Genomic DNA, 25,450 nt, shown 5'->3' with positions numbered 1-25,450 from the left:
GACAGCAGCCATACGTCGGTCTCAGATCAATAGGCCCTCGACGAGTTCGCCCTAACGCTCGCTTGATTGAGAACGGACAGATACTGTAAGTCTGCCGGAGTTGCTGAGACATCGCCTCTGTAATCTACGGGCCAGATGAGAGCTCGGCCGAGTGACAGCCTTCTTCACTCAAACTGGCAACCGAGACGCCGTCAGCGCTGCGACCGGGTCACCAAGTTCTGGATGTTGGGAGAGAGGAGAGTAGATCCTGCGCACAGGCTGGAAAAATAACACAGCGACAACTGTGAAAGAGCAGCGGTGATTTGAAACAGGTCGATGCAGGTATTTTTGTAGCACTGTTAATCTTTTATGAAGCCGACAATGAAGGAGCTGAAATAAACCAACTATAATAATGTAACTCAAGCCTTCTCTCCATTTTTAAAGGTGTTTTTTCAGTGTGAAATTACTTTTTTTTTTTTTGAATGATTTACATCTTTGAATTTGTCTGTTCAACAAGGATTCAGTCGTGTTTAGAAATACAGTTTTTTGCAGAGCGGGAAAACCTGTGAAACAGCACTTAAAGCTGCGTTAATCAGAGGAAAGCTGAGGAACACACTGTTCTGACACTTTATCGGTTTGAAAAGTTTAAAAGAGCCGACGCTGCCTGTACAATAGTGAAGAAATATTCTTAAAAGACGTTTCCTTCTTTTTTAAAAAGTATGAGATTTTAACCACGTTTACAATTTGGTTTTGCAGTAATTCAAAGAGAAAGTTATGGATACGTGTGATTGCAGATGTGAGTTTGTGGATGTGTTCAGACTCAGCGTTTTAGCTGAATTTACAAAGAAAAAGACAAAGTAAAAGGAAACAAACAGAAGTCAGGGTTGTGGAAGATTACATGGAAGAAGGAGGGAAATATTACCAGAGGAAGACAGAGAAGAAAGCTGGGAGATACAAAAGGTGTCAGAAGAAAGACACAGAGGCTTTGAAGGCCTCATTGTCAGAATTTCTCAAAACTAGTCAAGAACTGTCTCCAGTTATCACAACATGAATGAATGAACGTCTTTGCTGCCTGACAGGAAAGCCAGCGTGAAAACTTTTTTTTCAGCTCAATGCCACGTCTTTGTTTCCCTTTAATCTCCCTCCACAGAAAATGACAATAACAACTACACTGTCATCTCTCCGTCTGGCTCCATGTCTGGACTTCTGTCTCTCCTCTTCACTGCAAGAAGTGCAGCAACAACCCCAATTTCACACAGCGCTCCTCTCCATAATACTTTCTATCTGCTTCCTCTTCCCACTCTGTCTCTCTCGGGGGGGGGGGTTTGTTTGGGGGTAGCAGCGGCGGCGGCGGCGGCTGCCAGAGCGACTGGCACACACACAAATCACACAGACATAACAGTGGTGTGAACACACACTCCTCTGTTGTCCTAATGGCAGCATTCTGTTGGAAGGGGGATTGAATTAGGCTGGGTGCTGATTGCTCGGCACATTGATTAATGCTGCCTGCTGCGCTTCAGTGCGCCGTGGCACTCAGAGTCCTGCTGCTGAATGCCAATGAGGTTTCATGCACGGGGAACAATATGAACACGAACAACTCGCCGCATTTCACCGGATGCACGTCACCTCTTCATTCAGCTCGTACCTACATTCATCTGTGTAAATCTGCAGATAGGGACAGAGTGGTTGTGAAGCAAATACTGATTCTTTCAGACGATCTGGCAGCGTTTCTCTCGAGATGAAAGTTCATGGTCCCCAGAGAGTGAATCCTATGTCCACGTCCACGACTGTGCACTTAGCAAGTGCGCCGATATGCTCCAGATTTCAAAATAGAGTCTTGTTTTGAAGAGAAGTCGTGCAAGAGCTAAATGTTGTACTAATTTAATACCACAAATAATAAGTTACTGCATTAATTGGAAAACAAGTCAAATATCGTCTGGACATTTGCAAAGGCATGAGCAATCATGGCGTGTGAATCGGGAAATGCGCATGCGTGTATCGCCACATCGACGTGGACCAGCGCAGAACACAACTGTAGTATGAATGGAAAGTTTGCAGCTGTGCACAGATGTAGAAAGTAGCTCCACGAGGCTTTAGTGATCTCCAGCTGTATGCTGAGATCAATACTTGAACTTCTTCATTTCCATATCACAGAGCAACACAGTTCATCTGATATAAGCTGAAAACAGCCAAACTACTGAGCAAGCCGACTGCAGATTGTCTCCAAAACATAGACTCACAGTTCTGACATGTTAGCAAACAGTCGCTTACTTACACGTCCAACAGAGATGCAGCAACATTATCCCACTGGAGACATGTTGGTGTCCGACAGCAGGGAGGCTGAAGTGTCTTAAAATGCTGCTTTTTACTCTGACTAAAGTATCACAGCTCTAAAAAGTTTTGAGTCAGCATGTTTGAAAGGTTGAATACCCTCCTCTCGCTGACTTTCTCACTCCCTTTCCTCTCTCCTTCCTCTCTCAGCGAGCGAGCGAGGGAATGGGAACGGGACGGGAAAGAAAACACACTGGAACAACATCACTGCTCTGCCTCGCGCTTCCTGTTTGCCCTCCCCGTGTCATTTCCTGTTTGAAGTGTGCAAACACTTTGACCAATCGGACGTCAGCCAAGTGTTCCAGTGTCCTTCATGGCTGGTTATGTGTCGTGCTATATATATGAAACTTTCCAGCAGCACCTGTCCTGCTTTAGTCCCGTCACTGCCTTTAACCTTGTTTTTTATTAAACTTTATATAAAAATGATCCAATTAATATCTAATTCACATTTGGGCCTAAAAACACCTGCTCATTTAAAGAAGGCTGTATTTATATTTAATCAATCAAATCATTGGTTTGTGAAAGCCAAGACTGATATTTGTCCCCAAACTCAATATCATGATACAATCCTTCACCTTTTTAATAACACTTTTAAAAGTATTCAGTTATTATTCTATTGCTATTCTGGTCAAGATGTAATTTAGACGACAAACTAAAAAAGTATTTCCCAGTTGAAGTGCCTGACTGTCAGTGTGTGTCCCTGTGTTAAACCGCAGTGGTTCAGTTTAATTTGTTGCATTTTTGTATGTGGTTTGTTCGGGTTTTAACCGCCCCATAAAAATACAAACCAGCATTTGTAAACAAAGGTCATATGACTCATAAGTGGTTAGTGAGGAATCCTTTTCAGCGCCCTCATAGCTCATAGTTTTTGTGCCTTTTATACTTTATTTACTTCATGCTGTCGTCCTGTTTCTCCTGCGGCCAACACGTTCAACATCTATTGGAGGATGGATCCCTCCACTGTCGCTCTTCCTGAGGTTTCTCTTCTTCTTTTGTCTCTGTCTTGGAGCTTCTCTTTATTTCACACATAACTTTTTTTCTACGTATATCACTGTAGGTCATTTGTGTCTGTATTTAAAAATGTGAAAAATGAATGCACAGAAAGTCAGAGTCAACCTGGACTTCAATTTGTCTGGCAAATGTTGAAAATCAAATCATTCGAGTTATTTTCTAAGCAAAAATGTTTTGGCTCCACCTTCTAAAACGTGAACACTGGCTGCCTTCCTTTGTCCTTTATGATTGTAAACTGATTATCTATGGATTTTAGACTGTTTATTGGCCTAATCAATAATGAAAAGAATCATTAGCTGCAGCCAAATGTAAAATAAATTAATACTGAGGATTTACTTTATATACAGTTTCAGTTATTTCCTTCCTTCTGAGCTTTGAATGGCAAGATAAACAGAAAATAAATGAAAGGAGTAAATGTTCTAGAGTTCAAATAAAACACTCCGAATATAGTTTCAACCAAAGGAGAAACATGAGTGAAACAATAAATCAGTCTGATTGTGACTCCACATGAAGAGGCCGGCCTCCCTCAGAGCTAACCTCTCCCAGGCCTGCATGACCCAGCCTCCCAGTGCACAGCCATGATGTTTACCACGAAGGTGGGAGAGTCAATAGCGTCTGTAGATGTGTGTGTGTGTGTGTGTGTGTGTGTGTGTGTGTGTGTGTGTGTGTGTGTTGTTTACAAGGCCAGACTAAAGCAAACAGCTGGTGAAACAGCGGAGGACCAGGGCCGAGCAGGAGGAGCAGGGGTTTGACAGCCCAAGATCTACGACCACTCAGTTCCGGTGACTGCGGCAACCAGCAGCGTGGGAGTCTACGAATGTTACCCACAATGCTCTGTGCTCGCCCCCTCTCCGTCTCTCTCTCTCTCTCTCTCTCTCTCTCTCTCTCTCACAAACACACGTGCATTCATACATCACAAAGTCGATCAGGTGTATCCCGCTTGACATTGGTCGATAGGGTGTGTGTCGTATATCACGGGTTGACAGGCGGTGAGATGTTTGTCACCGGCTGAGTGTGTGTGCGTGTGTGTGTGAGTGTGTGTGTGTGTGGTTTCTCCCTGGTCACTGGTTTACTGTAAGTTGCTAATGTTGGCGTTGGGAGGTTGAAAATGTGATCTTTGTTAGTCATTAACACTTAATCTGAAGAAACTGAGATGACGTAACGCATCATGCTTTAACAGGTTTGTGTTTTGTCTCATATGTGTGTGTGTGTGTGTGTGTGTGTGTGTGTGTGTGTTTCTAGTCTCTAGGCAAAGACTGGTAAAACCTCAACCAATAATTATTGCCGTGTCTTGGCAGTTGGCAACACACTGGTAACATAACAGGTTTACAAATTAACAAAACACCTTATCCACAAACTTTTCTTTTTGCTTTAGAAATGTGAGAACTTGTTGGAAAACAATGCAGTTACTCTTTTCCCACCACAAATCAGACAATCACCTTCTGGTCATGGTTTTAGGAAACAGCTGGAATCCTATTTTTTGCTTTTACTTTTACTTTTTCTTTTTGATTTGATTTTCGTCTGTAAAAACACTTTGAGCTGCAATTATGTATGAAAGAATTATCATCATCATCATCATCATTATTATTATTATTATTTTCTTTTTTCTAGACATGTGTACTGTTGACATGTCCTCTCTTTTTCTAAAACTTGTTTTTAGATATCTGGCGGCTCTAGCTAACACGATGCAACAGCTTCCACTGACTGACTGTAAGGAAGTGGCTAGTAACAATAACCCAGATTAAACCAGTAAATCACGTGGCGACAGCTGCAACAATTAGTGAAAAAATTGATTAGTTGAACGAAGAAAAGTTAATCAGCAACTATTTTGATAATCTATAAATTATTTCATTTATTTTTCATAATAAAATACCAAAGATTAGTTGGTTTCAGTTCCTCAAATGTGACGTTTTCCTGGATTTATTTGTCGTATATGAAAGTAAATTACATATCTTTGGGCTATGGGAAGTTGTGACGGATGTTTTCCGCTATTTTTTGACATTTCAGAGACTAAATAATAATCAGATAATTGAGCAAATAATCGGTAGATTCACAGATGATGAAAATAATAATAAGGTGCAACCCTAATTGTGACCCATGACCTAGTGTTTACACTTTTTAAAATAAATGAATAAAAATTATACCATTTATTTTACTGTACTTTAAACTGTGACGTTAAAACCGTGTTGTGTATCCAATAATTTCCAAGATTTTGCATAAACTTACACGTCTACTTTACATCAACGGCTTAAACTCTGTTACTTTTAACAACAGAAGCAAATAACTTGGTATCAGATTCAACTGGCACAGAGACTGAACTCACATCACGTCTGCACAAAGAAAAAAAAGACATTAAAGAGCTGCACATCCAAAAACAGCAAAGCTTAAGATCCCGTCTGTCTACAGACATTCCAGTCCAGACATTAAGTATTGATGGACTAAACTTTCTGAGCAGAAGAGCCGCCGCCGCCGCGGAAAACAGCCGCTCCACTCGTCTCACCATAAATACACACAGGCCACGAAAAGCTTACGATAAGGCAACTTCATGATTTCTGTGCATGTGAAAGAGAAAGTATCACATTTTCCTGGAGCAGTTATCTTACTTTAAATATCCCTGTGGATAATATTACACAGTGTTTATCCAAAAAGTTCTCTCTTTTCATATGTTTGCAAACTGGAGTCTTAAGTCGGCAAAGAGCCGGAGGATCTGATCTTTATAAATCTTTGTTTTTGCAGTTACATCATCCTCCGGAAAAACTATTTATCGGCTGAAACAATTTGAATTTGGAGCAGGTTGAATATTTGACCAAAGCTGCAGGGAGCTGCAGCTCTCTGTTTCCTATAAAGCTGATATTTCATGGCTTGGAAATGTCATTTACTCTGTGTGTTGCTCTCACCTTCCCTAATCTCTGCCAGCGCTGCCAGCTCGGAGACAGAAAACAAACTTATATTTGGTCTGCTGCTATTTTGTCGAGAGCATCAGAATAAAAAGCAAATATACGTCACACCAAACCGTGTATAAATCCCAGGGTCCACTCTGAGCTGCATAATGTGGCTGGAAAACCTGATAGAAGTGTGGCGGAATGGAAAACTTGCCCGGCAGCAGCAGGATAACCAGGTGATAGTCATAACCCTGTTACCCCTTTTTCAAGCTGCAGCCAGCAGCAACACCAGCGATGAAAACGGTATCGAAAATGTTCTTACATGCTCCTCTCATCTGCAGAAAACCATCCGTCCAGAATCCATTACTGAAACCCTGCAACCGCAGAAGAGGTGCAGAGAGACACTCGTCTGCTGGAGAGAATTATTCGCAGTTTACTGAAATACAATCGTCACTATTAAGATCTCATGAAGAGGGCTTTTTACCTGTGTAGTGTGTAGTCACTGCTTTTGTTTACACTGTTCTCTTCCCCACTTTGGGCTAGGTCTAATTCCAGGAGGTAAATCTGAGAGCACTCTCAAGGAGGTGATGCTACATAGTTTCTTAATTTACAATCTGATGAAGTGAAATATCCAAATTTTTCCACACACCACCAAACCAGCAGCAACTGCTCCTACAGTCAATCATGTATAATCAATCAAACTGTATCTGATCCATCGAACCAGGAGAGGACAACACTGACCGAAACCAGATCTCCCGTCTGCGGAAAACCTGACACATACTGTAATGTATGTAACGTCCAGGTGAGCATGTGTTCAGGTATGTGATCTACCAGGTTTGTGTGTGTGTGTGTGTGTGTGTGTGTGTGTGTGTGTGTGTGTGTGTGTGTGTGTGTGTGTTAGGAACATATTACTCTCTGGTGATTTCAGTATATACATGAAGATGCCCTCAGGACAGAGACTGTGGATCCATTTCCTCCTGCTGCCCTGTTTACTGGGAGATGTAATCGTATTCCAGCAAGGCTTCCTTCCTGTAACCCCCCCCAGTCCTCCTATAAGTCAACACACACACACACACACACACACACACACACACACATCCCTGTCTCCACGCACATGACATCTGAGCATCCTTCTCCAGTGCAGGAAAGGACAGAGAAATCAGAGTGGGAGGGTGGACGAACTGCATTCCTCCACACAACTGGCATCAGATCACAGATTTTACACACACATGACACACAGTTCACTTCTCAGTCGTCATGGAACGCACACACTGGCGGGAACAAGAATGAACCGTGGAGGGGGAAAAAAAGAGAGAGAGAGGAGGACAGAACGAAAACAGGGGGAAAGTGAAAGAGATGAAGGCGACGAAAAAGCCTCTGACGGCATAAAAACGAAATGAAACAACTTTGAAGTGAGTTGGCAGAAAACTTTCCTTTTACACAGTGTTGATTGTGAATGTAACATCACATCCACAGGAAGTCCAAAATTAAAGGCACAATGTGTAATTTGAACCTGCTCCTCATCTAAGCTAAGTTACATTAGCCGCTACTAGCATAACACACCTGACTCTCAGTTGGCTGTCAGTCGAGTTGCACTGTGGGTAAAGTAGGCACCAGGTTTTCACAGGGGAGAAGAATGCAATTCTTAAACTGTCCATCGGAGTCAGACAGTGCAATGGTAAATCAATGGAGTCCTCTTAAAGATGACAAGTCCTTAAAGTGTTGAGAAAAATACTCAACCAAAATGTGCAAACCCCATCGGATCTAACTGAAAGCTCCAGAACTACTAAATGGACCTTTTGTTGAGATTGATTCTGTGCAGCATTGACTGTATTTTCCTACTTTTCCTGAGCAGCCATTGGTTTCCATTCATTTTCATATGATAAGGAGATCATCATCAACATCATCATCATCAACCTTTAATTATTTTCTCAGGGATTCATCGAGTTATTTCCAATAATGGCGAGGAGAGGTGCGCCATCTTTACCACAGTCTGATCTTCCTATCGTCACCCTGGGAAATTGCTGATAGTAGATATGATGCGTCTCTCTCACTGACTGTCCAAAAGTTCAATTTACAACCGTAAAGAGCAGCGGGATTAGCGCATGCGTAGGTTGCAAACATGGTTATATGCGGTTATATACTGAAACTGTGGTGGGGCAAATTGAATTTAATATCATAAGTTACTACATTAATGGGAAAACTAGTCAAATATTGTCGTGACATTTGCAAAGGCATGAGCAATCAGAGATCACTCTGATGATCGTCGATCGCCGATATCATCGTCCATATGGGCACAACCCTGACGCTGAGATTACATGAGCAGAAAGAAAACAATCAGAAACACAAAAATCTATTCCTATTAAAAACAATTACATTAAAAAACATTTTAAAAAGAAATAAAAGCATATTTCCAAACTGTACCAGCTGAGCAGACTCAGTCACGGTTTGTAGTAAATGTAAGTAAAACATTAAACAGCATTCTAGGACTGGGAGTACTACTGTGGTGAAAACACAGTGTTTATAATGACGCCTGCCTCATTTCCTGTCTGCTGGAGACCTTAGATGTGGACTTCAACCAGTCGCATTAATGAAAACAACATGCTTAAAATCTGGACTCATCTTAATCCTTAATCTATGTTCAAGTTCAAATTTACAGCACAGACGAGTCTTTGAAGTGGAGGAAGCGCGGCAGGCTAATAAACCTGCCCGACCTGTGCAGCAGCAACAAACTGAAACAGTCCTGTATCCCTGAGGTGATCTCTCCGAACAAACAAATACCGATCTCTGCAGTAATTAGCCTCCAGTCATTCAGTGGGCACAGAGGTTCTGAGTATGTGGAGCCGGTGAAGACATTTCTCACCAGGAGATGTGTCATCATCTTCACTTCAGGGCTTAAGGGTTCAGCGGACGCAAAAACAAAAACAAAACACAAGAACAAATGCTGCCTTCAAGTGCTTTCAGAAATGTGCTATGATCGAATGAGCAAAAACAAACAAAGCCAAAATAGAGGTAAACAGGATTGAGCATATCTGACATCTCTGTTATACCCCAGGATGTGGAACCAATAACAACAACTGTGCCGCTTTATTTCTTTTATACAACTACAGAAAACCAAATTATAGTTTTATTACTGTTAAAATGTTGTTATTTTCAGGCACCTCATGTCGTATTTATATTTGTATAAATATGACTTCAGTGTGAAAAGAAAACTTAAACTAAAGCCACTTTTTTTCTTCACTTTTTGGCAGAGACCGACAGCTCAGTCCAACATTAACAAACTCTACCATCTCTACAGTTAATGAATGAACAAGTTTTACCTCATTTCCTTAAACCTCTGTAAGTTTTGCCCTGTTTCAGGTTTTCTTGCTAAGCTGACCTAAGCTAAACTAAGCTAAGCTAAGCTAAGCAAGCCTTATATCAAACCAGACTGATGTGAGACTGGTATCAATCTTTTCATCTAACTCTCCACCGTCTGAATCTTACTTTAATTCTGCATAAATTAAACCTCATTAAAACCTCTGAACTGACACAGCAGACACAGAAGAGATTTAGCAAAAAACACTGGGTGGTTCAGAAAGAAAGTTGAATCTGACATAAGGACAGTAGCTGGTTGTTATTCCTTCTTTAAAACGGCTGTAAACTGAGAATATTGTGGGTTTTATTGGTTGTGGAATCACCCCCCACCACCACCACCGCCCCTTCTGCCCCACTGGGTGGTACCAGAAGCACCGAGCTATTTTCAGGCTGAACATTCGTGAAGAGCTATTTGTAACGGCGATGTCTTGGGCGGAGAATGACATGCACCGCAGGGAGACATTAGCACCATTAGCTGTCATCCACCCTGTGTGATTAACATCGTCGTGGGAATTGGCAGCTTGCACACCGTGATCACAAGGTTCCCTGGCCTGGAAAATGTGGTTGATGTACTGACAACCCTCCCATCCCTCAGGAACCTGTAGCCGAGGCATCCTGGGTGCTCAGGCGCAAACTTTTCACTGACCACTGAGAAGTCTGTGTCCTGCGTGAATCTAAACCAGGTGGCAGGTCCAGCAGTAGAGGAAGTGTGCCGTGTGTTCTGCGGCTAAGCTAACCACGCTAAAGTCCAGCAGATGGAGGCCAGATGAGGCTTTGAAGAGGAGATAATTATCCTGCACCACACCCAGACACTGTGTGCCCAGCACGCCACCCAATGACATCAGTCTTCTTCTGACAGGGAGAGATGGCTGTGTGTGTGTTTGTGTGTGTGTGTGTGTGTGTGTGTGTGTGTGTGTGTGTGTGTGTTGGAATAGGTGAAGGACAGGTGAACAGATTGGAGTCAACAGTCCATGTCTGCACACTCATGCTGCCCTCGAGTGCTCCTCTAAAATCTCCTACTTCTGAGCTCAGACGTCATAAAGTGGGACCGGCGTCACGTCTGAAAGCCTTTTTTTTCCCGTTTTTTGAGGGTTAATAACAACATGGAGCCTGTAAAAAGGTAATTTCAGGGTGGATGTTGTTCTATTTTAGAAACTAACTGGCAACGAAGAAGTCTAAAGACTCTTTTAGGAGATTTATCAGCTACCAGTGGTACATTTGTGATGATGAAAAGTTAAGAAAATTGAAAATATCAACACAGAATAATTTGAATTTTCACATATCGAGCCAGTTACTGATAAAAAAATAATAAAATCTAATATTTAAAATATTAATTGCACATAAAGTACCAGCCTCTGAGGGCTAGAATAAATCTTCGCAGTATAAATTAGCAGTATACTATGCTGTGTATTGTAGATGTATGTAAATGGGTGAACATCTGTAAATTACACATAATTTGGTTAATATTAATAACGGTAATTCTTCATTCTCCCTCTCTTTATACACAGGGAAAGTTTTCAGAGGCCTCCGCAGGAAGAGACAGAATATAAATAGGAACTTATTAACTCCATTACAGCTTCTTCCCCTTCCCCGTCTCATTCCTTCCCTCTATTTATTTCTATGGATGACAGACCAAACTGCTGCTGCCGACAGAAACTCAATGTCCCCGCCCGTCTCCGTCTTTGTACAGCCATTACGCTCCTTTAACTAACGGCGCTGTTTATACAACACCAATAAAACGTTACACAGCTTCCGTGTGTCTTCTTCATCTGTCATCACTGTCCCCTCCCTTTCGCCGTTAGCGATCGGCGTTGCATCCATTTCCTATAGCACATATAATGACTGTGTGTTGTTTGTTCTTCTATTCACTTCATCTATGCCACTTAATGCAGCTTCAGGGGACGTGGGCAGGTTTTAAATGGACGGAGCCTCTGATAAAGTTTTGTCCCCGAGGTAAAACCTGTGACAACAATACCAATTTCATTAAACTGTGATTTCTCATTATGTGTCATCAGCGTCCGTGTGTATATGAACAAGCAGATATGTACCACTGTGTGTGTGTGTGTGTGTGTGTGTGTGTGTGTGTGTGTGTTCACATGAAACGTCAATATACTCAGTGAGACTTCCTGCCTTGTATCAAGCAGGGATTAATGTGATTAGTCGACTAAACGATTAAACGTTACTACTTTCGCTGATATACGGATCAGTTAAACTTATCATTAATATTTTATGAATGCACAACATTAATAATATCGAAGATGTTACGCAGCCGCGGCAGAATGTTGTAAACAAACAAGGTGGAAAGTGGGACAGATTACATCTCATAAAATCCAATGCTGTTTATCAGTATTTTGATCTGTAGAAAATGAGAGTGAGGTTGTGTGTCAGGAGCAATGCGTAACCAGGTTCAGCACAGGAATGTGGACGTTAACCTGCTGCTGGTGCTAGCACTGCTAACGTTAGCCGCACTCTGCGAACCAATATTCAGCCGCAGATGATCCTGATTAAACTGTTTTCTGATTGTTTTCTCACTTTTAGACTACGTGCATTTGTTCTGCCTCTTTTGCGTTCATTTAACTTCCCTGGTCACAGTTCATTACGAGCATTATAAGTTGTTTTGCATTTGACATATGATACGACTCATCTTCTGTTGTGTCTGGGAAAATCTCACTCGTGCACTGACACGCATGTGTTGCCATAGATACCAAATGATTGTGCTTGTATAGGGGACTGCTTCCTTGATGGATCACGAAAAATGTAACAGTAGCTTAGCACTTGAATTCATGCTAAAATCACATATCTACTGTCTGGCTCGCTTTAACACCGCCACAAATACTCACTTCTACTGTTGATACTATTTCTGACAAACCTTGAACCCCTTCAGGGCCCCTGTGGGTCCCCGGACCACACTTTTCAAACCCTGAGTAAGCATTTTTACACCTGAACAAAGATGAGTCCAACTCTTTCTCTTTTACCACTGAAATTCCCACTATCCACAGTGAGTCATCCATCCTTGTTCAGAGTAACTAACCCCGCCCTGCCCCGGGTCTGCGGTTGTGTGTGTGTGTGTGTGTGTGTGTGTGTGTGTGTGTGTGTGTGTGTGTTGTAGGACGGGTAATTAAGGTAATTAGCTCTGGATATCAACATCGTCAACCATCGAGAGAGAGAGAGAGAGAAAGAGAGAGAGAGAGAGAGAGAGAGAGAGAGAGTGAGAGTGAGTCTATCAAAGGTTGAGATAAATAATGAAACACATAAAAGCCTTTTCTCCCGGAGCACATTCAGGTCATGTTAAAACAACAATAGCAGCACGGAGTTTGTTCAGGACAGTTCATTGTTTACATGGAGATTAACTGATGATGGTTGTTTTCACTTCCTTTTCACATTGTTTTACTTCTAATGATTCAGTTCCTCTTGATGGTGTTTGATTCAATCTGCAAATAACTACACAAAGTTTCTTACATTCCTAACACAATAATGTATTGATTTTTTATACATTAAATGCACCAGGGCATTGGGGTGACACACACACACACACACACACACACAGAAAGAGACAGCACCACCACTTCCCACTGTTCCTCCACTCAGCTCATCAATCAGTCTTTTCTCCATTTTCATCACTCACAATCAATCAGATCATCTATCGCTCTCTCTCACTCACACACACACACACACACACACACACACACACACACACACACACACACACACGGTTTGTGTGTATGTGCATGTGCACAGTTGGCGGCAGTGTGCAAAGGCAAAGGCAGTAATCGGGTTAAACCTCTCAGTAGTCCCACCACCAACACCACCCTTCAGCAGCATCTGCTTAATCCAATCGCCTTCCGGTTATGGCCTCAGCGTGCGCTGGGTTGCCACGGTAACCCAGTCCAAGCCCCCCAGGTACACAGATCTACAGCCTCGCGGCTCGGCACGGAGGCGATGCTGCGAACCGTCCAGCGCAGAGTGAGTTAACGGCACTGGCAGGAGGAAACGTTGGCTCGTGTTCAATCCTTATCTGTGAAGTGAGCTAAATGGCAAAGAAAACAAGGAGGTCTGAGAGGGTAGAGCTGTAAACTGTGAAGGCCTGATACACAGAGCAAATAACTCTGGGTGGTGAAGGAATAAACTCTCTTTCTTCCTTCCTTTCCTAAATTTACTAATTTGGGATTTGGTATCAATGAGAAAAATCTTAAATGTTGTGTTACGGTGAGGGATTGTTTATTGATTGATTATTTGAGCGCTGCAGCTAAATGAAACGAACAGTACACTGATATGAAAGCATGTTTCAACAATCTGGGCTCTGTCTATTCCCTGGGGAATACCATGAGCATGTTTTATTTATAGTAACATAACTTTATTTCTACTCACTGTAGCTAAAGGTGAATTATTAATATTTTCAGGCATTTGAAGACAAACAAGCACAAAAATTAGTCGTGATAGATTCACGTTACATTTAAATAGGGTTCATTATAGTTTTATTTTTCTGTCGTATTTGCATGTGTAAGTAGTGAAACAATATTTTTTACAATCCTGAACTGTACTATAATGATATTTTGAGTGCTTACCGCTAAACATTGGTACATTTTTACAGGCTCTTGTGTCATTTTTCAAGTATTTTATGGGGTTGTTGGCAGCTTTACACTAAAATGAACAAACTGAGAAGAATAACTCACTCAAACATCACAATATCACGTGGATGAGGACGATTTAAAAGGTGCTAAACAAAGAATAGAAAGTCAAAGTCAACCTGGACTTGATATACCATAATCAAAAAATGATTGATATTAAGAAATATTAATAAGGTTTCATCCACATCAACCAGAACACAGGACACGGCCCATGTGGTGAAAATGATCAGCTCTTCTGGCGCAGTGTGTGTGTGTGTGTGTGTGTGTGTGTGTGTGAGAGAGAGAGACGTTTCACACATCTATGAACATATGAGACATTAAGAGAATATACTGCAGCCTGGATGACTCACACTGAGCCGACATGCGAGGCCGTGCCATTACAGTCACACTGACATACAGCGGCGCAGGAGACGAGCACACACACACACACACAGATAATGTAGATGGAAATAATGGGAGTCCACATCCCGCTACATTTGCCCTCCCATCATGCTTTGCAGTGTGACTGATGAGTGATGAGATGGTGAGGGTTGTAGCACTTCTCCTCTGCGCCATATGTTTCTGCCGTCAGGGAGGAGGAGGAGGAGGAGGAGGAGGAGGAGCAGGTTGGAGGTGCAAAGGAAAGCAGATCCAGTGCTACATGTTAAACCTACAGATTCGAAATCTATTTGATGTTCAACCGCTGGTGGAAAATCTCCACCCACATTTAAGAGATAATACAGACACAACAACCTCCAGCTCTAGTAACCAATCCGGCATCAGACAAGTCAAACACCACCGCTGATTTCACCAAACAGCCACCGCCACAACACAATGTTGAAGCTGCAGTCCTCTTTAAATGGTTTAGCTCAGATTATTTCAGATGACATCACTATAGTCACTCTGCTCGGGTTGAAATGCAGAAACAAAATCACTAAAAAGTAGATTTGTCCACTAGTGATTTACATATGTTTTGATTTTTAAAGGTCCCATCCAGTGTAAAGGTCTCTGTCCATGTGTTGTTTGATTATAGATCAGGTCTAGGTTCTATATTAATACTGTCAAAGTATCAAAGCCTCAGTCCACAGAGAAATGCATACAGCCTGTATTCAGAAACTGAGCCTTAAAACCAGCCGTCAGGACTTCCTGTAACTTTGTGATGTCACAAGCAGTCACCGCTCTCAGCCACAACCCAAGCCCCGCCCGCCTGAACCCACCATCCAAACCTTGCAGGATTTGGTTTCTCTGAGTGTTTTACCTGAAATCTGCTATATTTTTATTGGATCACTCAAAAAAACAGCCAATCAGAAGAGAGGCTCAGAGCCTCCTTTCTTTTAATTGGCTCACCGACCTGTTGTTGCTAGAGCTCCAGAAAGAAGCCTGAGAGAGGAGATGTAAAACTACATCAAGATGGTTTTTGGTTCTTAAAACAACAAATATATCTTTTTATGGACCAACACTTCAAAATAAAACACAGGAGAAGTGTAAAACTGGGACCTTTAATAAGGTGTCAAGGCCAAAGCAGGGACGTGAGGGTTTTCTATCTCAGTCTATCACAGTTTGACCTCGGTCCAACCCTGAATTCCTTCTCTTGGCACAAATATCGATCTCTGTGGTTCCAATAACTGACAGAGCACCTCACTGAGGCTTTAAAACGTACCTGCAGAAAGCACAAATGCTGTGTCCCCGTGTTTTCATGGTGTTAATATGAAGATACCGAGTATATATATGGAGTACGACAGCAGTTGTGAGACACAATAAAAGATAATACTCCCACTTCCTGCGATTTGCATCACAACAAAAAAGCATCCCAAGTGGAAGAGAGCACACATGAACGGGCAGTTTTCAATGAAGAAATATGGGTGGAACTTACTCATGGTGGGAGTCCAGGGGTGGGGGGCAGGGTGAGGCCCAGGCAGGACGGGGCTTTGGACAGGTGAGGTTATTCTCCACTGGGTCTCTCGTAGAGGCACTCATGACCTGGGGAAGACAAACACTCCATGTTTAAACTGGCTGCTGATAGAAACTACTAATCTAGTACTAATTATTATTTAAGACACCGAGTGTTCAGTGTGTTCTGAGGACACCTGCTTGCAACATGGTCGTGTTTTGGTTATAGCTTAGACCTTTGACAACCAAAATCTAATCAGTCCATCCTTGGGTCCAAATGAATGTTTGTGCCAAAGTTGAAGAAGTTCTGTCGAGGGGTTGGCGAGATATCGTGTCTGAGAGAATGGGACAGTTGGACGGACGGACCACTTGAAAACAATATGGCTGCCACCGGTGCGGAGGAATAAAAATGTCAAACATTTTCTGGTTACAGGTTCTCAAGTGTGAGTTTTCACTCCTTTTCTCTGTAACGCAGTATGAACACGTCACCCTCGGTTTTAGAAAATCATAATAGAAATTTTTCACTATTTTCTAGCATTATATAGATAAAATGATAAATCAAACAATAACTGACATCTTAATGGATAAAGGAAGCAGGCCCAAGTACGCAGATCCATTCATGTGTCATTGAAATAGACAAATACAGTGTCAAATCAACTCGCATACACACACATGCACACACACACACAGTTGATTAAAGGATGTGGGCCTGCTCATTAACATCTTCGCTGGGATGGAAATGGCAGGGCACAGGGAGGCTGAATGAGCGGTGTGTGTATGTGCACGAGCGCCCATCCATCCGAATCAACCCGGTCATTGGACTAAATAACAGTAATCTGATGATAGTATGCAGTAATAATGGGTAATTTGATCACTCTGCAGATGCTTGCAGCAGGATGAGGAAGGAGGGAGAGAGGTGAGGGGCGGGGGAAATGAGGCAGGTGATGTCGAAATCAAAGCCCACCCCCCTCCTTCCTCCCACACTATGTTGCCATGAGCTCGACTCGCTGCAGAAGCTGGAGGATCCAATATCCTCCAGCGCTGTGAGGGAAAAAGCAGCACAGGTCAGCAGAACACTTCACAGGCGGAGGGAATGACAAACAAGCAGCAGAGCAGAGAACGGTTGCTCAGATCCATTCACACTGAGGACGGACAGAGAAGCTGATGCTTCCATCATCATCACCATCATCATCATCATCATCCGATTTACTACTGCGTTTGGACAGTTTGAAACTATTATGCAGAGTTAAAGTGGGTGAAGTCTTTAAAGCGGACGGCAACATTTTGATATGGGAGCGCTGAAACCAATGATGACTATTATTACTGATAACATTTCATCAGTTTTACGATTTATGAATTCGTTACTTAGTAAGTAAAATGTCAAAAATAGTAAAGAAAAATACCCAGAATGCAAGCTGATGTCCTGGTATTGCTTGTCTTATCCAACCAGCAGTTTAAAACCCAATAGAAACATTGCTATTTAGGGCCATTTAAAGGGATAGTTCAGGTTATTTGACGTGGGGTTGTATTTTAGTTCTTATGTTTTTTATTTATAGTTTATTTTTATAGTTATTTTGTTTAATTCCCAGTGAAGTTTACGGTTTCAGTGCAGTGATGTCATTTTGGACAATAAAGTTTATTGTTAAACTGTAAAATATCCTGCTTTCATTACATATCTTCACAAGTATTTATATATATATATATATCAGACTGTCAGACCGTAGAGTGATCTCTAGTTCCTCATGGACACACAATAATATAGAAGGCTTCAACTAAAAGTAATAAAGTAAAACATTTTAAAAGGGGGGATTTTCCACGCATAGTACAGGCCAAACACAAATGCACAAAATCTCTCATGTGAAATATGGTTTTGATTTTGGCAGAAAACGACGTGTTCGTGCAAAACAGCATCATTTTTTTTTAGAAAGAAATGTGTTTTTAATCAGCCACAAGTGTTTCCAAGAACAACAGAATGTTTGTAGGTGTGACAGACTTCATTTCAGCTTCCCCAACAACAATAAAAACTCTGTCTAGTGCAGGACTAACATCCAAGAGTCTGAATACCCAGCATGCAACTCCCTGAAACTCTTCCCTCAGCCACGACGTGTCAGAGCGACAGACAGGAAGCGAGATCTCAGAGGGTTTGAGGCGGACAGTCTTAGCTCCGAGGCTGTGACCTGGGATTAGATCCACCATATGTCCACCTCTGCCCCACGCTGGGACACCGGCCAGTTATCATGACTGCGCTACATGCAGCCAATCAAACGCACCGTCAGCGAGGAGGCGGGGTCAGTTTAGAGAGGCCGACATGAGTTCTGGGGTCACGGGCTCAGGTTCACACAGACGGTGTGTTTGATTACAAATTAACATATTGATGATCAAGCGGGAGGAGAGCAAACAGAGACAGAGCAACATCTGGAGAGTGTTTTGTTTGGTCAACGTGACCTTTGACCTTTGACCACCAAAATCGAATCAGTTTGTCTCAGCAACGCCTTGATGGAACTTCTTCAAATTTGGTAAAACATTTCACCTGGACTCAAGGATGAACTGATTAGAATTTGATGGCTAAAGGTCAGAGTTCAAAGGTCAAGGTCATGGTGACATCACAAAACATGATTTTGGCCTTGTGAACGCAATATCTCAAGAACTCCTCGAGGGAATCCCTTGTAATTTGGCACAAACATTCACTCGGACTCAAGGATGAACTGATAAGATTTTGGTGGTCAAAGGTCAAAGGTCAAGGTCACGGTGGCCTCACAAAACATGGTTTTCATCTTGTGAATGCAATATCTCCATAACGCCTTGAGGGAATTTCTTCAAATTTGGTAACAATGTTCCCCTGGAGTCAAGGACAAACTGATTAGATTTTGGTGGTCAAAGGTCAAAGGTCAAGGTCAAGGTCAGTGTGACCTCAGAAAACACTTTTTACCCATTTCTCAAGACTTCAAATTAGAAATTATGACAAAATTTCACACAAATGGTTCATATTTTGAATGACTCTGGATAAACACGCATGTAACCTGTAACTAGTCTGAGTGGCGGAGGGATACAACCACGAGGAGGGGATTCTATTTTGTGAATATTCTGGTACCACAACAGCCAACACGCTGTTCAACAAACGAGACCTCTGTTGTTGTGGTGTAGTAAACTCGGCTGGACAGCGGCTGTGAACATGTGTAACCACTGTCACGGCGTGTTAAGGAGTAACCATGCACCCTCAGACTGGTTAGACGTCTCTGAGGTGAACTAACAGGCCACTGACGTTAAACCGGCCCAAAGTGACATGTGAGTATTACAACAGGGAGCAGCCAGCTGGTGGCAGATTGATCCGACATCATCTGTATCAGCCTTCATGAGCCCCATATTGGCCAAACACCGGCGTGTTTGTTGGACACGAGGTTAGTTACATTTGATGCAGGGTCAGGAGCCAGAGCGGGACTCTCTTTCTCTTTCTCTTTCTCTCTCTCTCACACACACACACAGAGGCCAGAGGGCGGCTCAGCATCTGGTGGTGTGTTGTGTGTCGCTCCTATGAAGCCGGGCATTAAAACAGAGAGCGGTGGACTGAGCCAGCGGGGATCAGCGGCCAATAAAGACGGGTAGCACCAGCAGGTTGGTGCCAAGGCCTGGACAGCAGTGAGGGAATGCAGGAACCGTGTGTGTGTGTGTGTGTGTGTGTGTGTGTGTGTGTGGACTACATCTGGTATGTGGGTGGGCTGCCTGCCTGATGAAGTCACTCGAATTCTGCTGCACCATACTGAAATTCCTATCGTATTTCAGCCGACCTGCAAATTCAAGGAATCTGCAGCTTTCACACAGAAACATGTGACTTTTATAATGGAAAAGATCCACAATTCGAATTCAAAATTTGCTTTCTTGCACAGATACAGGACTTCTATCAATCTACACACCGAGAAAGAGAATAAGTGCTTTGGGAAAATGTTGAGCTATTCCTTTAAACCTACTTGCAAATTGATTCAAGTCAAATTTAATAATGAAAATAAAAAACAAAACTCACTTTCTTGCTTGTGCTGAAAAGATTAGTCTGTTAGTTGGCTGACAGACAATATTTTGATAATTGTCAGGTTAGGGTTATAGTATAAAGTGAAGTAAAATCAAGCTAAATAACGTGTAATGGAGTTAATTTGACTAATTTTTCTATCTTGCTACTTTACTTTATAAATGATCACACTCACAGAAACAAGAAAAAACACATTTTAAGCTCGAATTAAACTCCCTTGAGGAGGCGCAGACACACACACACAAACACACACACACAGCTGCACCGTGGACACGTAGTCCTTCTTAGGGTCAAGAGTAAAATTACAGCCACAACAGACAGAGACTGTCAGTATGTAGCTGAGAGAGAGAGAGAGAGAGAGAGAGAGAGAGACCTTGGAAAGTCTCTGTTGCTATGATACAGACATTCAGTTGCACAAAACCTGCGTTTGGAGTTTGGGGAGCCACATAACACTGTGCAACCTGGCAAATAAACCGTCATTACTACAACACATAAATACACACACACACACACACACACACACACACACACACACACACACACGCACACACACACACGCAGGCTCATTCAATTGTTTCTTGAGAGACTCAGCAGATGCTGTAACAGAGATAGAGAGCGAACAGAAGAAGGAGATGAACTAATTTGTGGTTGTTGACCCTGACGACTGCCGGGCTTTTCCCATTTCCTCTCTGTCACCGAGCCACACATCCAGCAGCAGCCTCAACTCCACACTGAGGAACTACCTCTTTTTTTTTTTTTTTTTTTGAATCAGTCAGAGATTTTATGCTTTTTACCCAATATGGGCACAAATGATTAGCGTGTGCGGATCGAATGCTTTACTCAGGCCAGGTATTCAACAGAGTGAGAAGTAAAAGAGAACAAATTTTACATGAACTAATTGTAATTCTAATGACATTTTTAACTTTTAACTAGTGCTGAAATAAATTAGTGGATTAGTCAACTAGTTAATTGACAGACATTTCTAACTCATTAATAAAGAAAAAATGCCAAACAACACTAGTTTCAACTGGTCAAATGTGAAGATTTGCTGCTTTTCTGCCTTTAAATCTTCTGTAAATTGATTATATTTTGCTTTTAGGCTGTTGGTCAGCGTGAATACAGAATGTAAAGCAACATATGTGAATAAAAAGCAGCTGTTAGACGCCTATATTTTGGTAATGTGATTAAAAGCATGTTTTGATATGGAGGGGAAATACAGTTCACTATTATTAGCAAAGAGCAAATGTGCCTCGCATCCAAAATAGGTTGTGAAAATGCCACAGAGCACAGCGACTACCTCTAGAAGTCAGCAGGGGGTTTTGTGTAAAAAGGTCAAACGTTGACAATGGTGTGCTGGCAGCTGGGTGGCACGAACACTTATCAGACCTTTAACCTCAAAAACGCTGCAGCAACAAGCTTCCAGTCTGTGAGCGAGACACTGAAAGCCCGACAGCTGTGCAGGTGATGTTCTCCGTCTGACGTCTGATCTCTCTGACAGACAGCAACAATCCAAAACAGACAGCAAGCAACGGGAGAGGGGGTGTCCACAAGCTCTTGAATAAAAAATGAATATTCTACTTACTCGCCTTTCCCAGGAATGCTGCTCTCTATCTCCTTTCTTCCTCTATTTTGCAACGGAGCTGGGAAAGGGCTGATCCCAGAAAAGCAACTCAGCAGCAGTGACACAATGGCTCCAAATAAAAAGCTGATAAAGCGGATAGTCTGACCCTGACACATCCTGACATGCTGCTCACTTCATCGCAGGCTGACGCTCAGTGTAAAAGTGAGACTTTAACCACATTTTTATGACACCAACAGTGATAAGCAGACGAAGGCCTGCAGTAAAGGGAATATATGTTTCTGATTCAAGCAGTTGATTTTTGTGTGGTTGTTTTTTTGTTTTGTCAAGTTTATCCTCCACTCCACAGTCCTGCATGTGCATTACAAGGTTTCAGGTCTTGAAGCTAAACGCAGTCACAGTAGTGCAATACCACTCCAAACGCCTTGTGTTTTCAAACTGTAAAGCTCCTGACTGCCTTAAGCCGCATTATCCTGAAGCGGGATAGGAAGGATTGAAAGACACACCACTGTCAAGTTTGCAACATTAAGAGATATGATTTCCTACCACAATTTTCAAAATAAAACATCAATTTTAAACCATATAACATATATTGTGATTGATATTGACTGGAATGTATTAACGTTGCTTTGATTTGGTGAAGTTGTGCTTTACAAATGTTAAGATATATATTGTATATCTATATATGTATATACATATATAGATATATATACATTCAGATATAGGCCTATATTCGAAGCCTTAATACCCTTTTTTTTAAGGCATGGAGGTTTAATGATGTATAAGTGTATAAAATGTTCTTATACTTGTATTTATATAGTGTTATCTTACTTTAAATTTAATATAAATATGTGCTACGTTCACTGATAATATGCTCCATACATTGTCCGGATTATGAACGGTACTAAGTTTTGACCCTGAAACCGACACATTTCGCGCTTTTATTTTGAAAACGATTCATCTAATATCCGTTTTTATTGTCGTTCTTTCCATCTTAACGCACCTTGCTAAAAGGTAACTCTATCCCGTCTCTTCTGAGGCGGGAAATAACACACGGTGGCTCAACTTTATTAAACACATGCACTAAAACAGACCCGCTCCTGTTAATCTCAACATATGTTCTTGTATCAAATTGTAAACAACTGAGCCCCTCGATTCATTTAAACGCTACATAAAGCAGCTGCAGCGCCGAGCTCATCAAAGTGATTGACAACCCGTCACAGCCAATCCCGAGCCTCGGAACTCACGGTTACAGCCAACGGGAGGCTGTGATTGGTGCTCCGGCCCCATTGATTCCGTTGCGGGAGGCTGCCCGAGGGGGTTTCGGCCGAGTCAATGTTGCAACAATCCACCGAAATGGGGCCGGAATTAGAGCGTTTTAACATTCAAAATAAAATACTGGCTCGACAGATCCACATTCATGCATTAGAAAAAGGCAAGAACTTTACCATTTATCTTAAAACCACATTTTAAATAGAGGATTTTTAGGAATAATATTATGTTTGTTTTTACTGTAATGTATTCTAGTCAAGTTTAACAAATTTATTTTCCTCTGCTTTGTGCTAACTTTACTTTAAATGTTAATTTATTTATTGGGATTTACACAAGTCTTGTATATATATATATATAAAGTACATTTGTGAAAAATTCAAGTGAACATTTTTGTGTAAACAAGAACGAGAAAACTTTAGCTCATGACAGGGAAGCAAATACTGTAAATCCTCCCTTCATAAAGGTCATGATGTTCAGTTTTTACTGAAACTGTTTCAGAGAGGTGTTGATTCAACAGTGTGATCATTTTTGAGGATGTAGTTTGTGGTGCTGTTGATCTGTATGGCATTCTACAGGGAAGTGTTTCTGCTATTTAGTTTACCCTCACTGATGGACAAAATAATAGGAACACCTGCTGGTATAACATAATACAATTTGATAGCATCACAGCTAACCACATTGACATAGTTTTAACAGAAACTGAATTATAACCTTCACAAAAGGGAGAATTTGTTGAGTATTAGATTGCATTAATTTCAGCTAAGGGTACCAAATAAACTCACAAATAGAGGGACAGATTTAGCTAGGAACAGAACATATTTTTTAGGGATGAACTCTTCATTACCTACAAATACGCAAATATACTGTATGCCTTATAAAGACCATCGCAAGCTTTACCAAATCACCCCAAACCCCTCTGATGTTGAGTTGTGGTTGTAAATAAAGACTTTTACTTTGTAGGATGATACCGGAAGTGTCTTTGTTCTACTCTGTTAGCTCAACAGTGGTGGGTTTGGCTAGGTAGGCCTCAGTGAATACAAATAAGCACAAAGTTTACAATAATAAAACACAACGTACCCTCTTTCGCAAACGTAAAACAACCTGAATAATTTTAAACAGACGCCCAATAAAGTCCAAAAAGCTCCGGCGCCATGTTTCATTTCACTTTGAAAAGCGACCGTTAATGGGCTACCGTCATTCAGCCCCGCGGTAACGCTACCGTTTGCACTGACAGATGCATTTCAGGAGCTCGACAAGTTCCCATCTGCTCCGACATTCGCCGACAACACCGGGGCTAACAAACTCTCCACACGCTCACCTTGCTCTCAACTCGACGGGTCCTCCTCGTTCACATCGCTGCGGGTAGTTCCCCGGCCGGAGTGGAGCAGAAAATGTCCATGGTCCCGTACCAGGAAGTCCAGAGCACTTCTCAAACTCTCTGTGTGGGAAGCCGTGCAGGATCCCAGCCAGGTAGCAATGCGCCGCCCGCCGGGCTGGTCTGATCTCACCGGCTGGATGCTGCCGCTGCTGCAGCTCAGTCCAGCCTGCGACATTCCTCTCACACACACATACACACTCACACACACACTCACACACACACTCACACACACTCTCTCACACACACACACACTGAACGACCCACTGTGTTTTTACTGGCCTGTTACAATCTGTGGTCAATAAAAGATAAAATATCTTCATGCCAACCACGTTTTACGATAATTAACATTAAAAACAACAATAAACACTTTTTTAAGATCTTTTCTAAGAGGTTTTTTTTTTTTTACAACTTCAGAGTGACTTTTGTTTACACTTTATTTCCCCTTTATTCACCTGGAAAGTCTTGTTATTTTATCTTTACTCTGTTATTCAAATAATTCAAATAAATATTGTAAGCCTAGAATTGGTGAATTTATACTCGCTAATCTTAAAATAAACAAATAGATAAATAAATGATTAAATACTCAAATCATCAAATCAAGTTTATTTATAAAGCACATTTAAAACAACCAGAGTGCTGTACAATAACAGCCAACAGGAAACAAAGCACGCAGGTAACATCACATATTTTGTGTAACATCTGTATATTCAAATTAATAATAAGAATGAAATACAAATAGCCAACTTAAGGACCTCAAAGATGCACAAATGAACTTCCACTGCTGCAAATAAACAAACAAATGAATAACTATGATTGCGCGCTATCACTGTTGTTTACATAACAACGCAAAGTTATCTGCTGATAAAATGACAGATTATAAGGTGATGTGATATTGATATGACAGTAATGAGCCTGTAGACGCTGATATTAAAACCAGTACTGCAGATACAGTAGGAATGTAACATCCGCTGTCCAGTAACATAAACATGGCATAATCTTTATTCCACCACGACTTCGTCTGTCTGTCAGCGAGTCTGCTGACCTCTGGTAAATCTGGTTCTGTAAGTTCACACTGACCTCTATAGGCAGAGTGTGTGTGTTAACATTTGCTGGGCCACAGAACAGCATATGGCTGCAGGAGAA

The 25,450-nt window shown here is 41.8% G+C and overlaps 1 protein-coding gene across 1 annotated transcript in view; it reads right to left on the bottom strand.

The window, feature by feature from the left end:
• Positions 1–24,397, bottom strand: part of usp6nl (USP6 N-terminal like) — a 71,372-nt gene extending 46,975 nt beyond the window's left edge. The window contains exons 1-2 of the mRNA XM_022749706.1: positions 24,248–24,397; positions 16,041–16,147 (exon numbers count right to left, since the gene is read on the bottom strand). Coding sequence (XP_022605427.1) covers positions 16,041–16,044 — 4 coding nt within the window. The 5' untranslated portion in view covers positions 16,045–16,147; positions 24,248–24,397. The remainder of the gene's footprint in view (positions 1–16,040; positions 16,148–24,247) is intronic.
• Positions 24,398–25,450: the final 1,053 nt, after the last annotated feature.

This window comes from Seriola dumerili, unplaced genomic scaffold (genome assembly GCF_002260705.1).
Source record: "Seriola dumerili isolate Sdu_G_001 unplaced genomic scaffold, Sdu_1.0 BDQW01000138.1, whole genome shotgun sequence".
NCBI lineage: Eukaryota > Metazoa > Chordata > Actinopteri > Carangiformes > Carangidae > Seriola > Seriola dumerili.
This window is presented reverse-complemented; position numbering and strand designations above follow the sequence as displayed.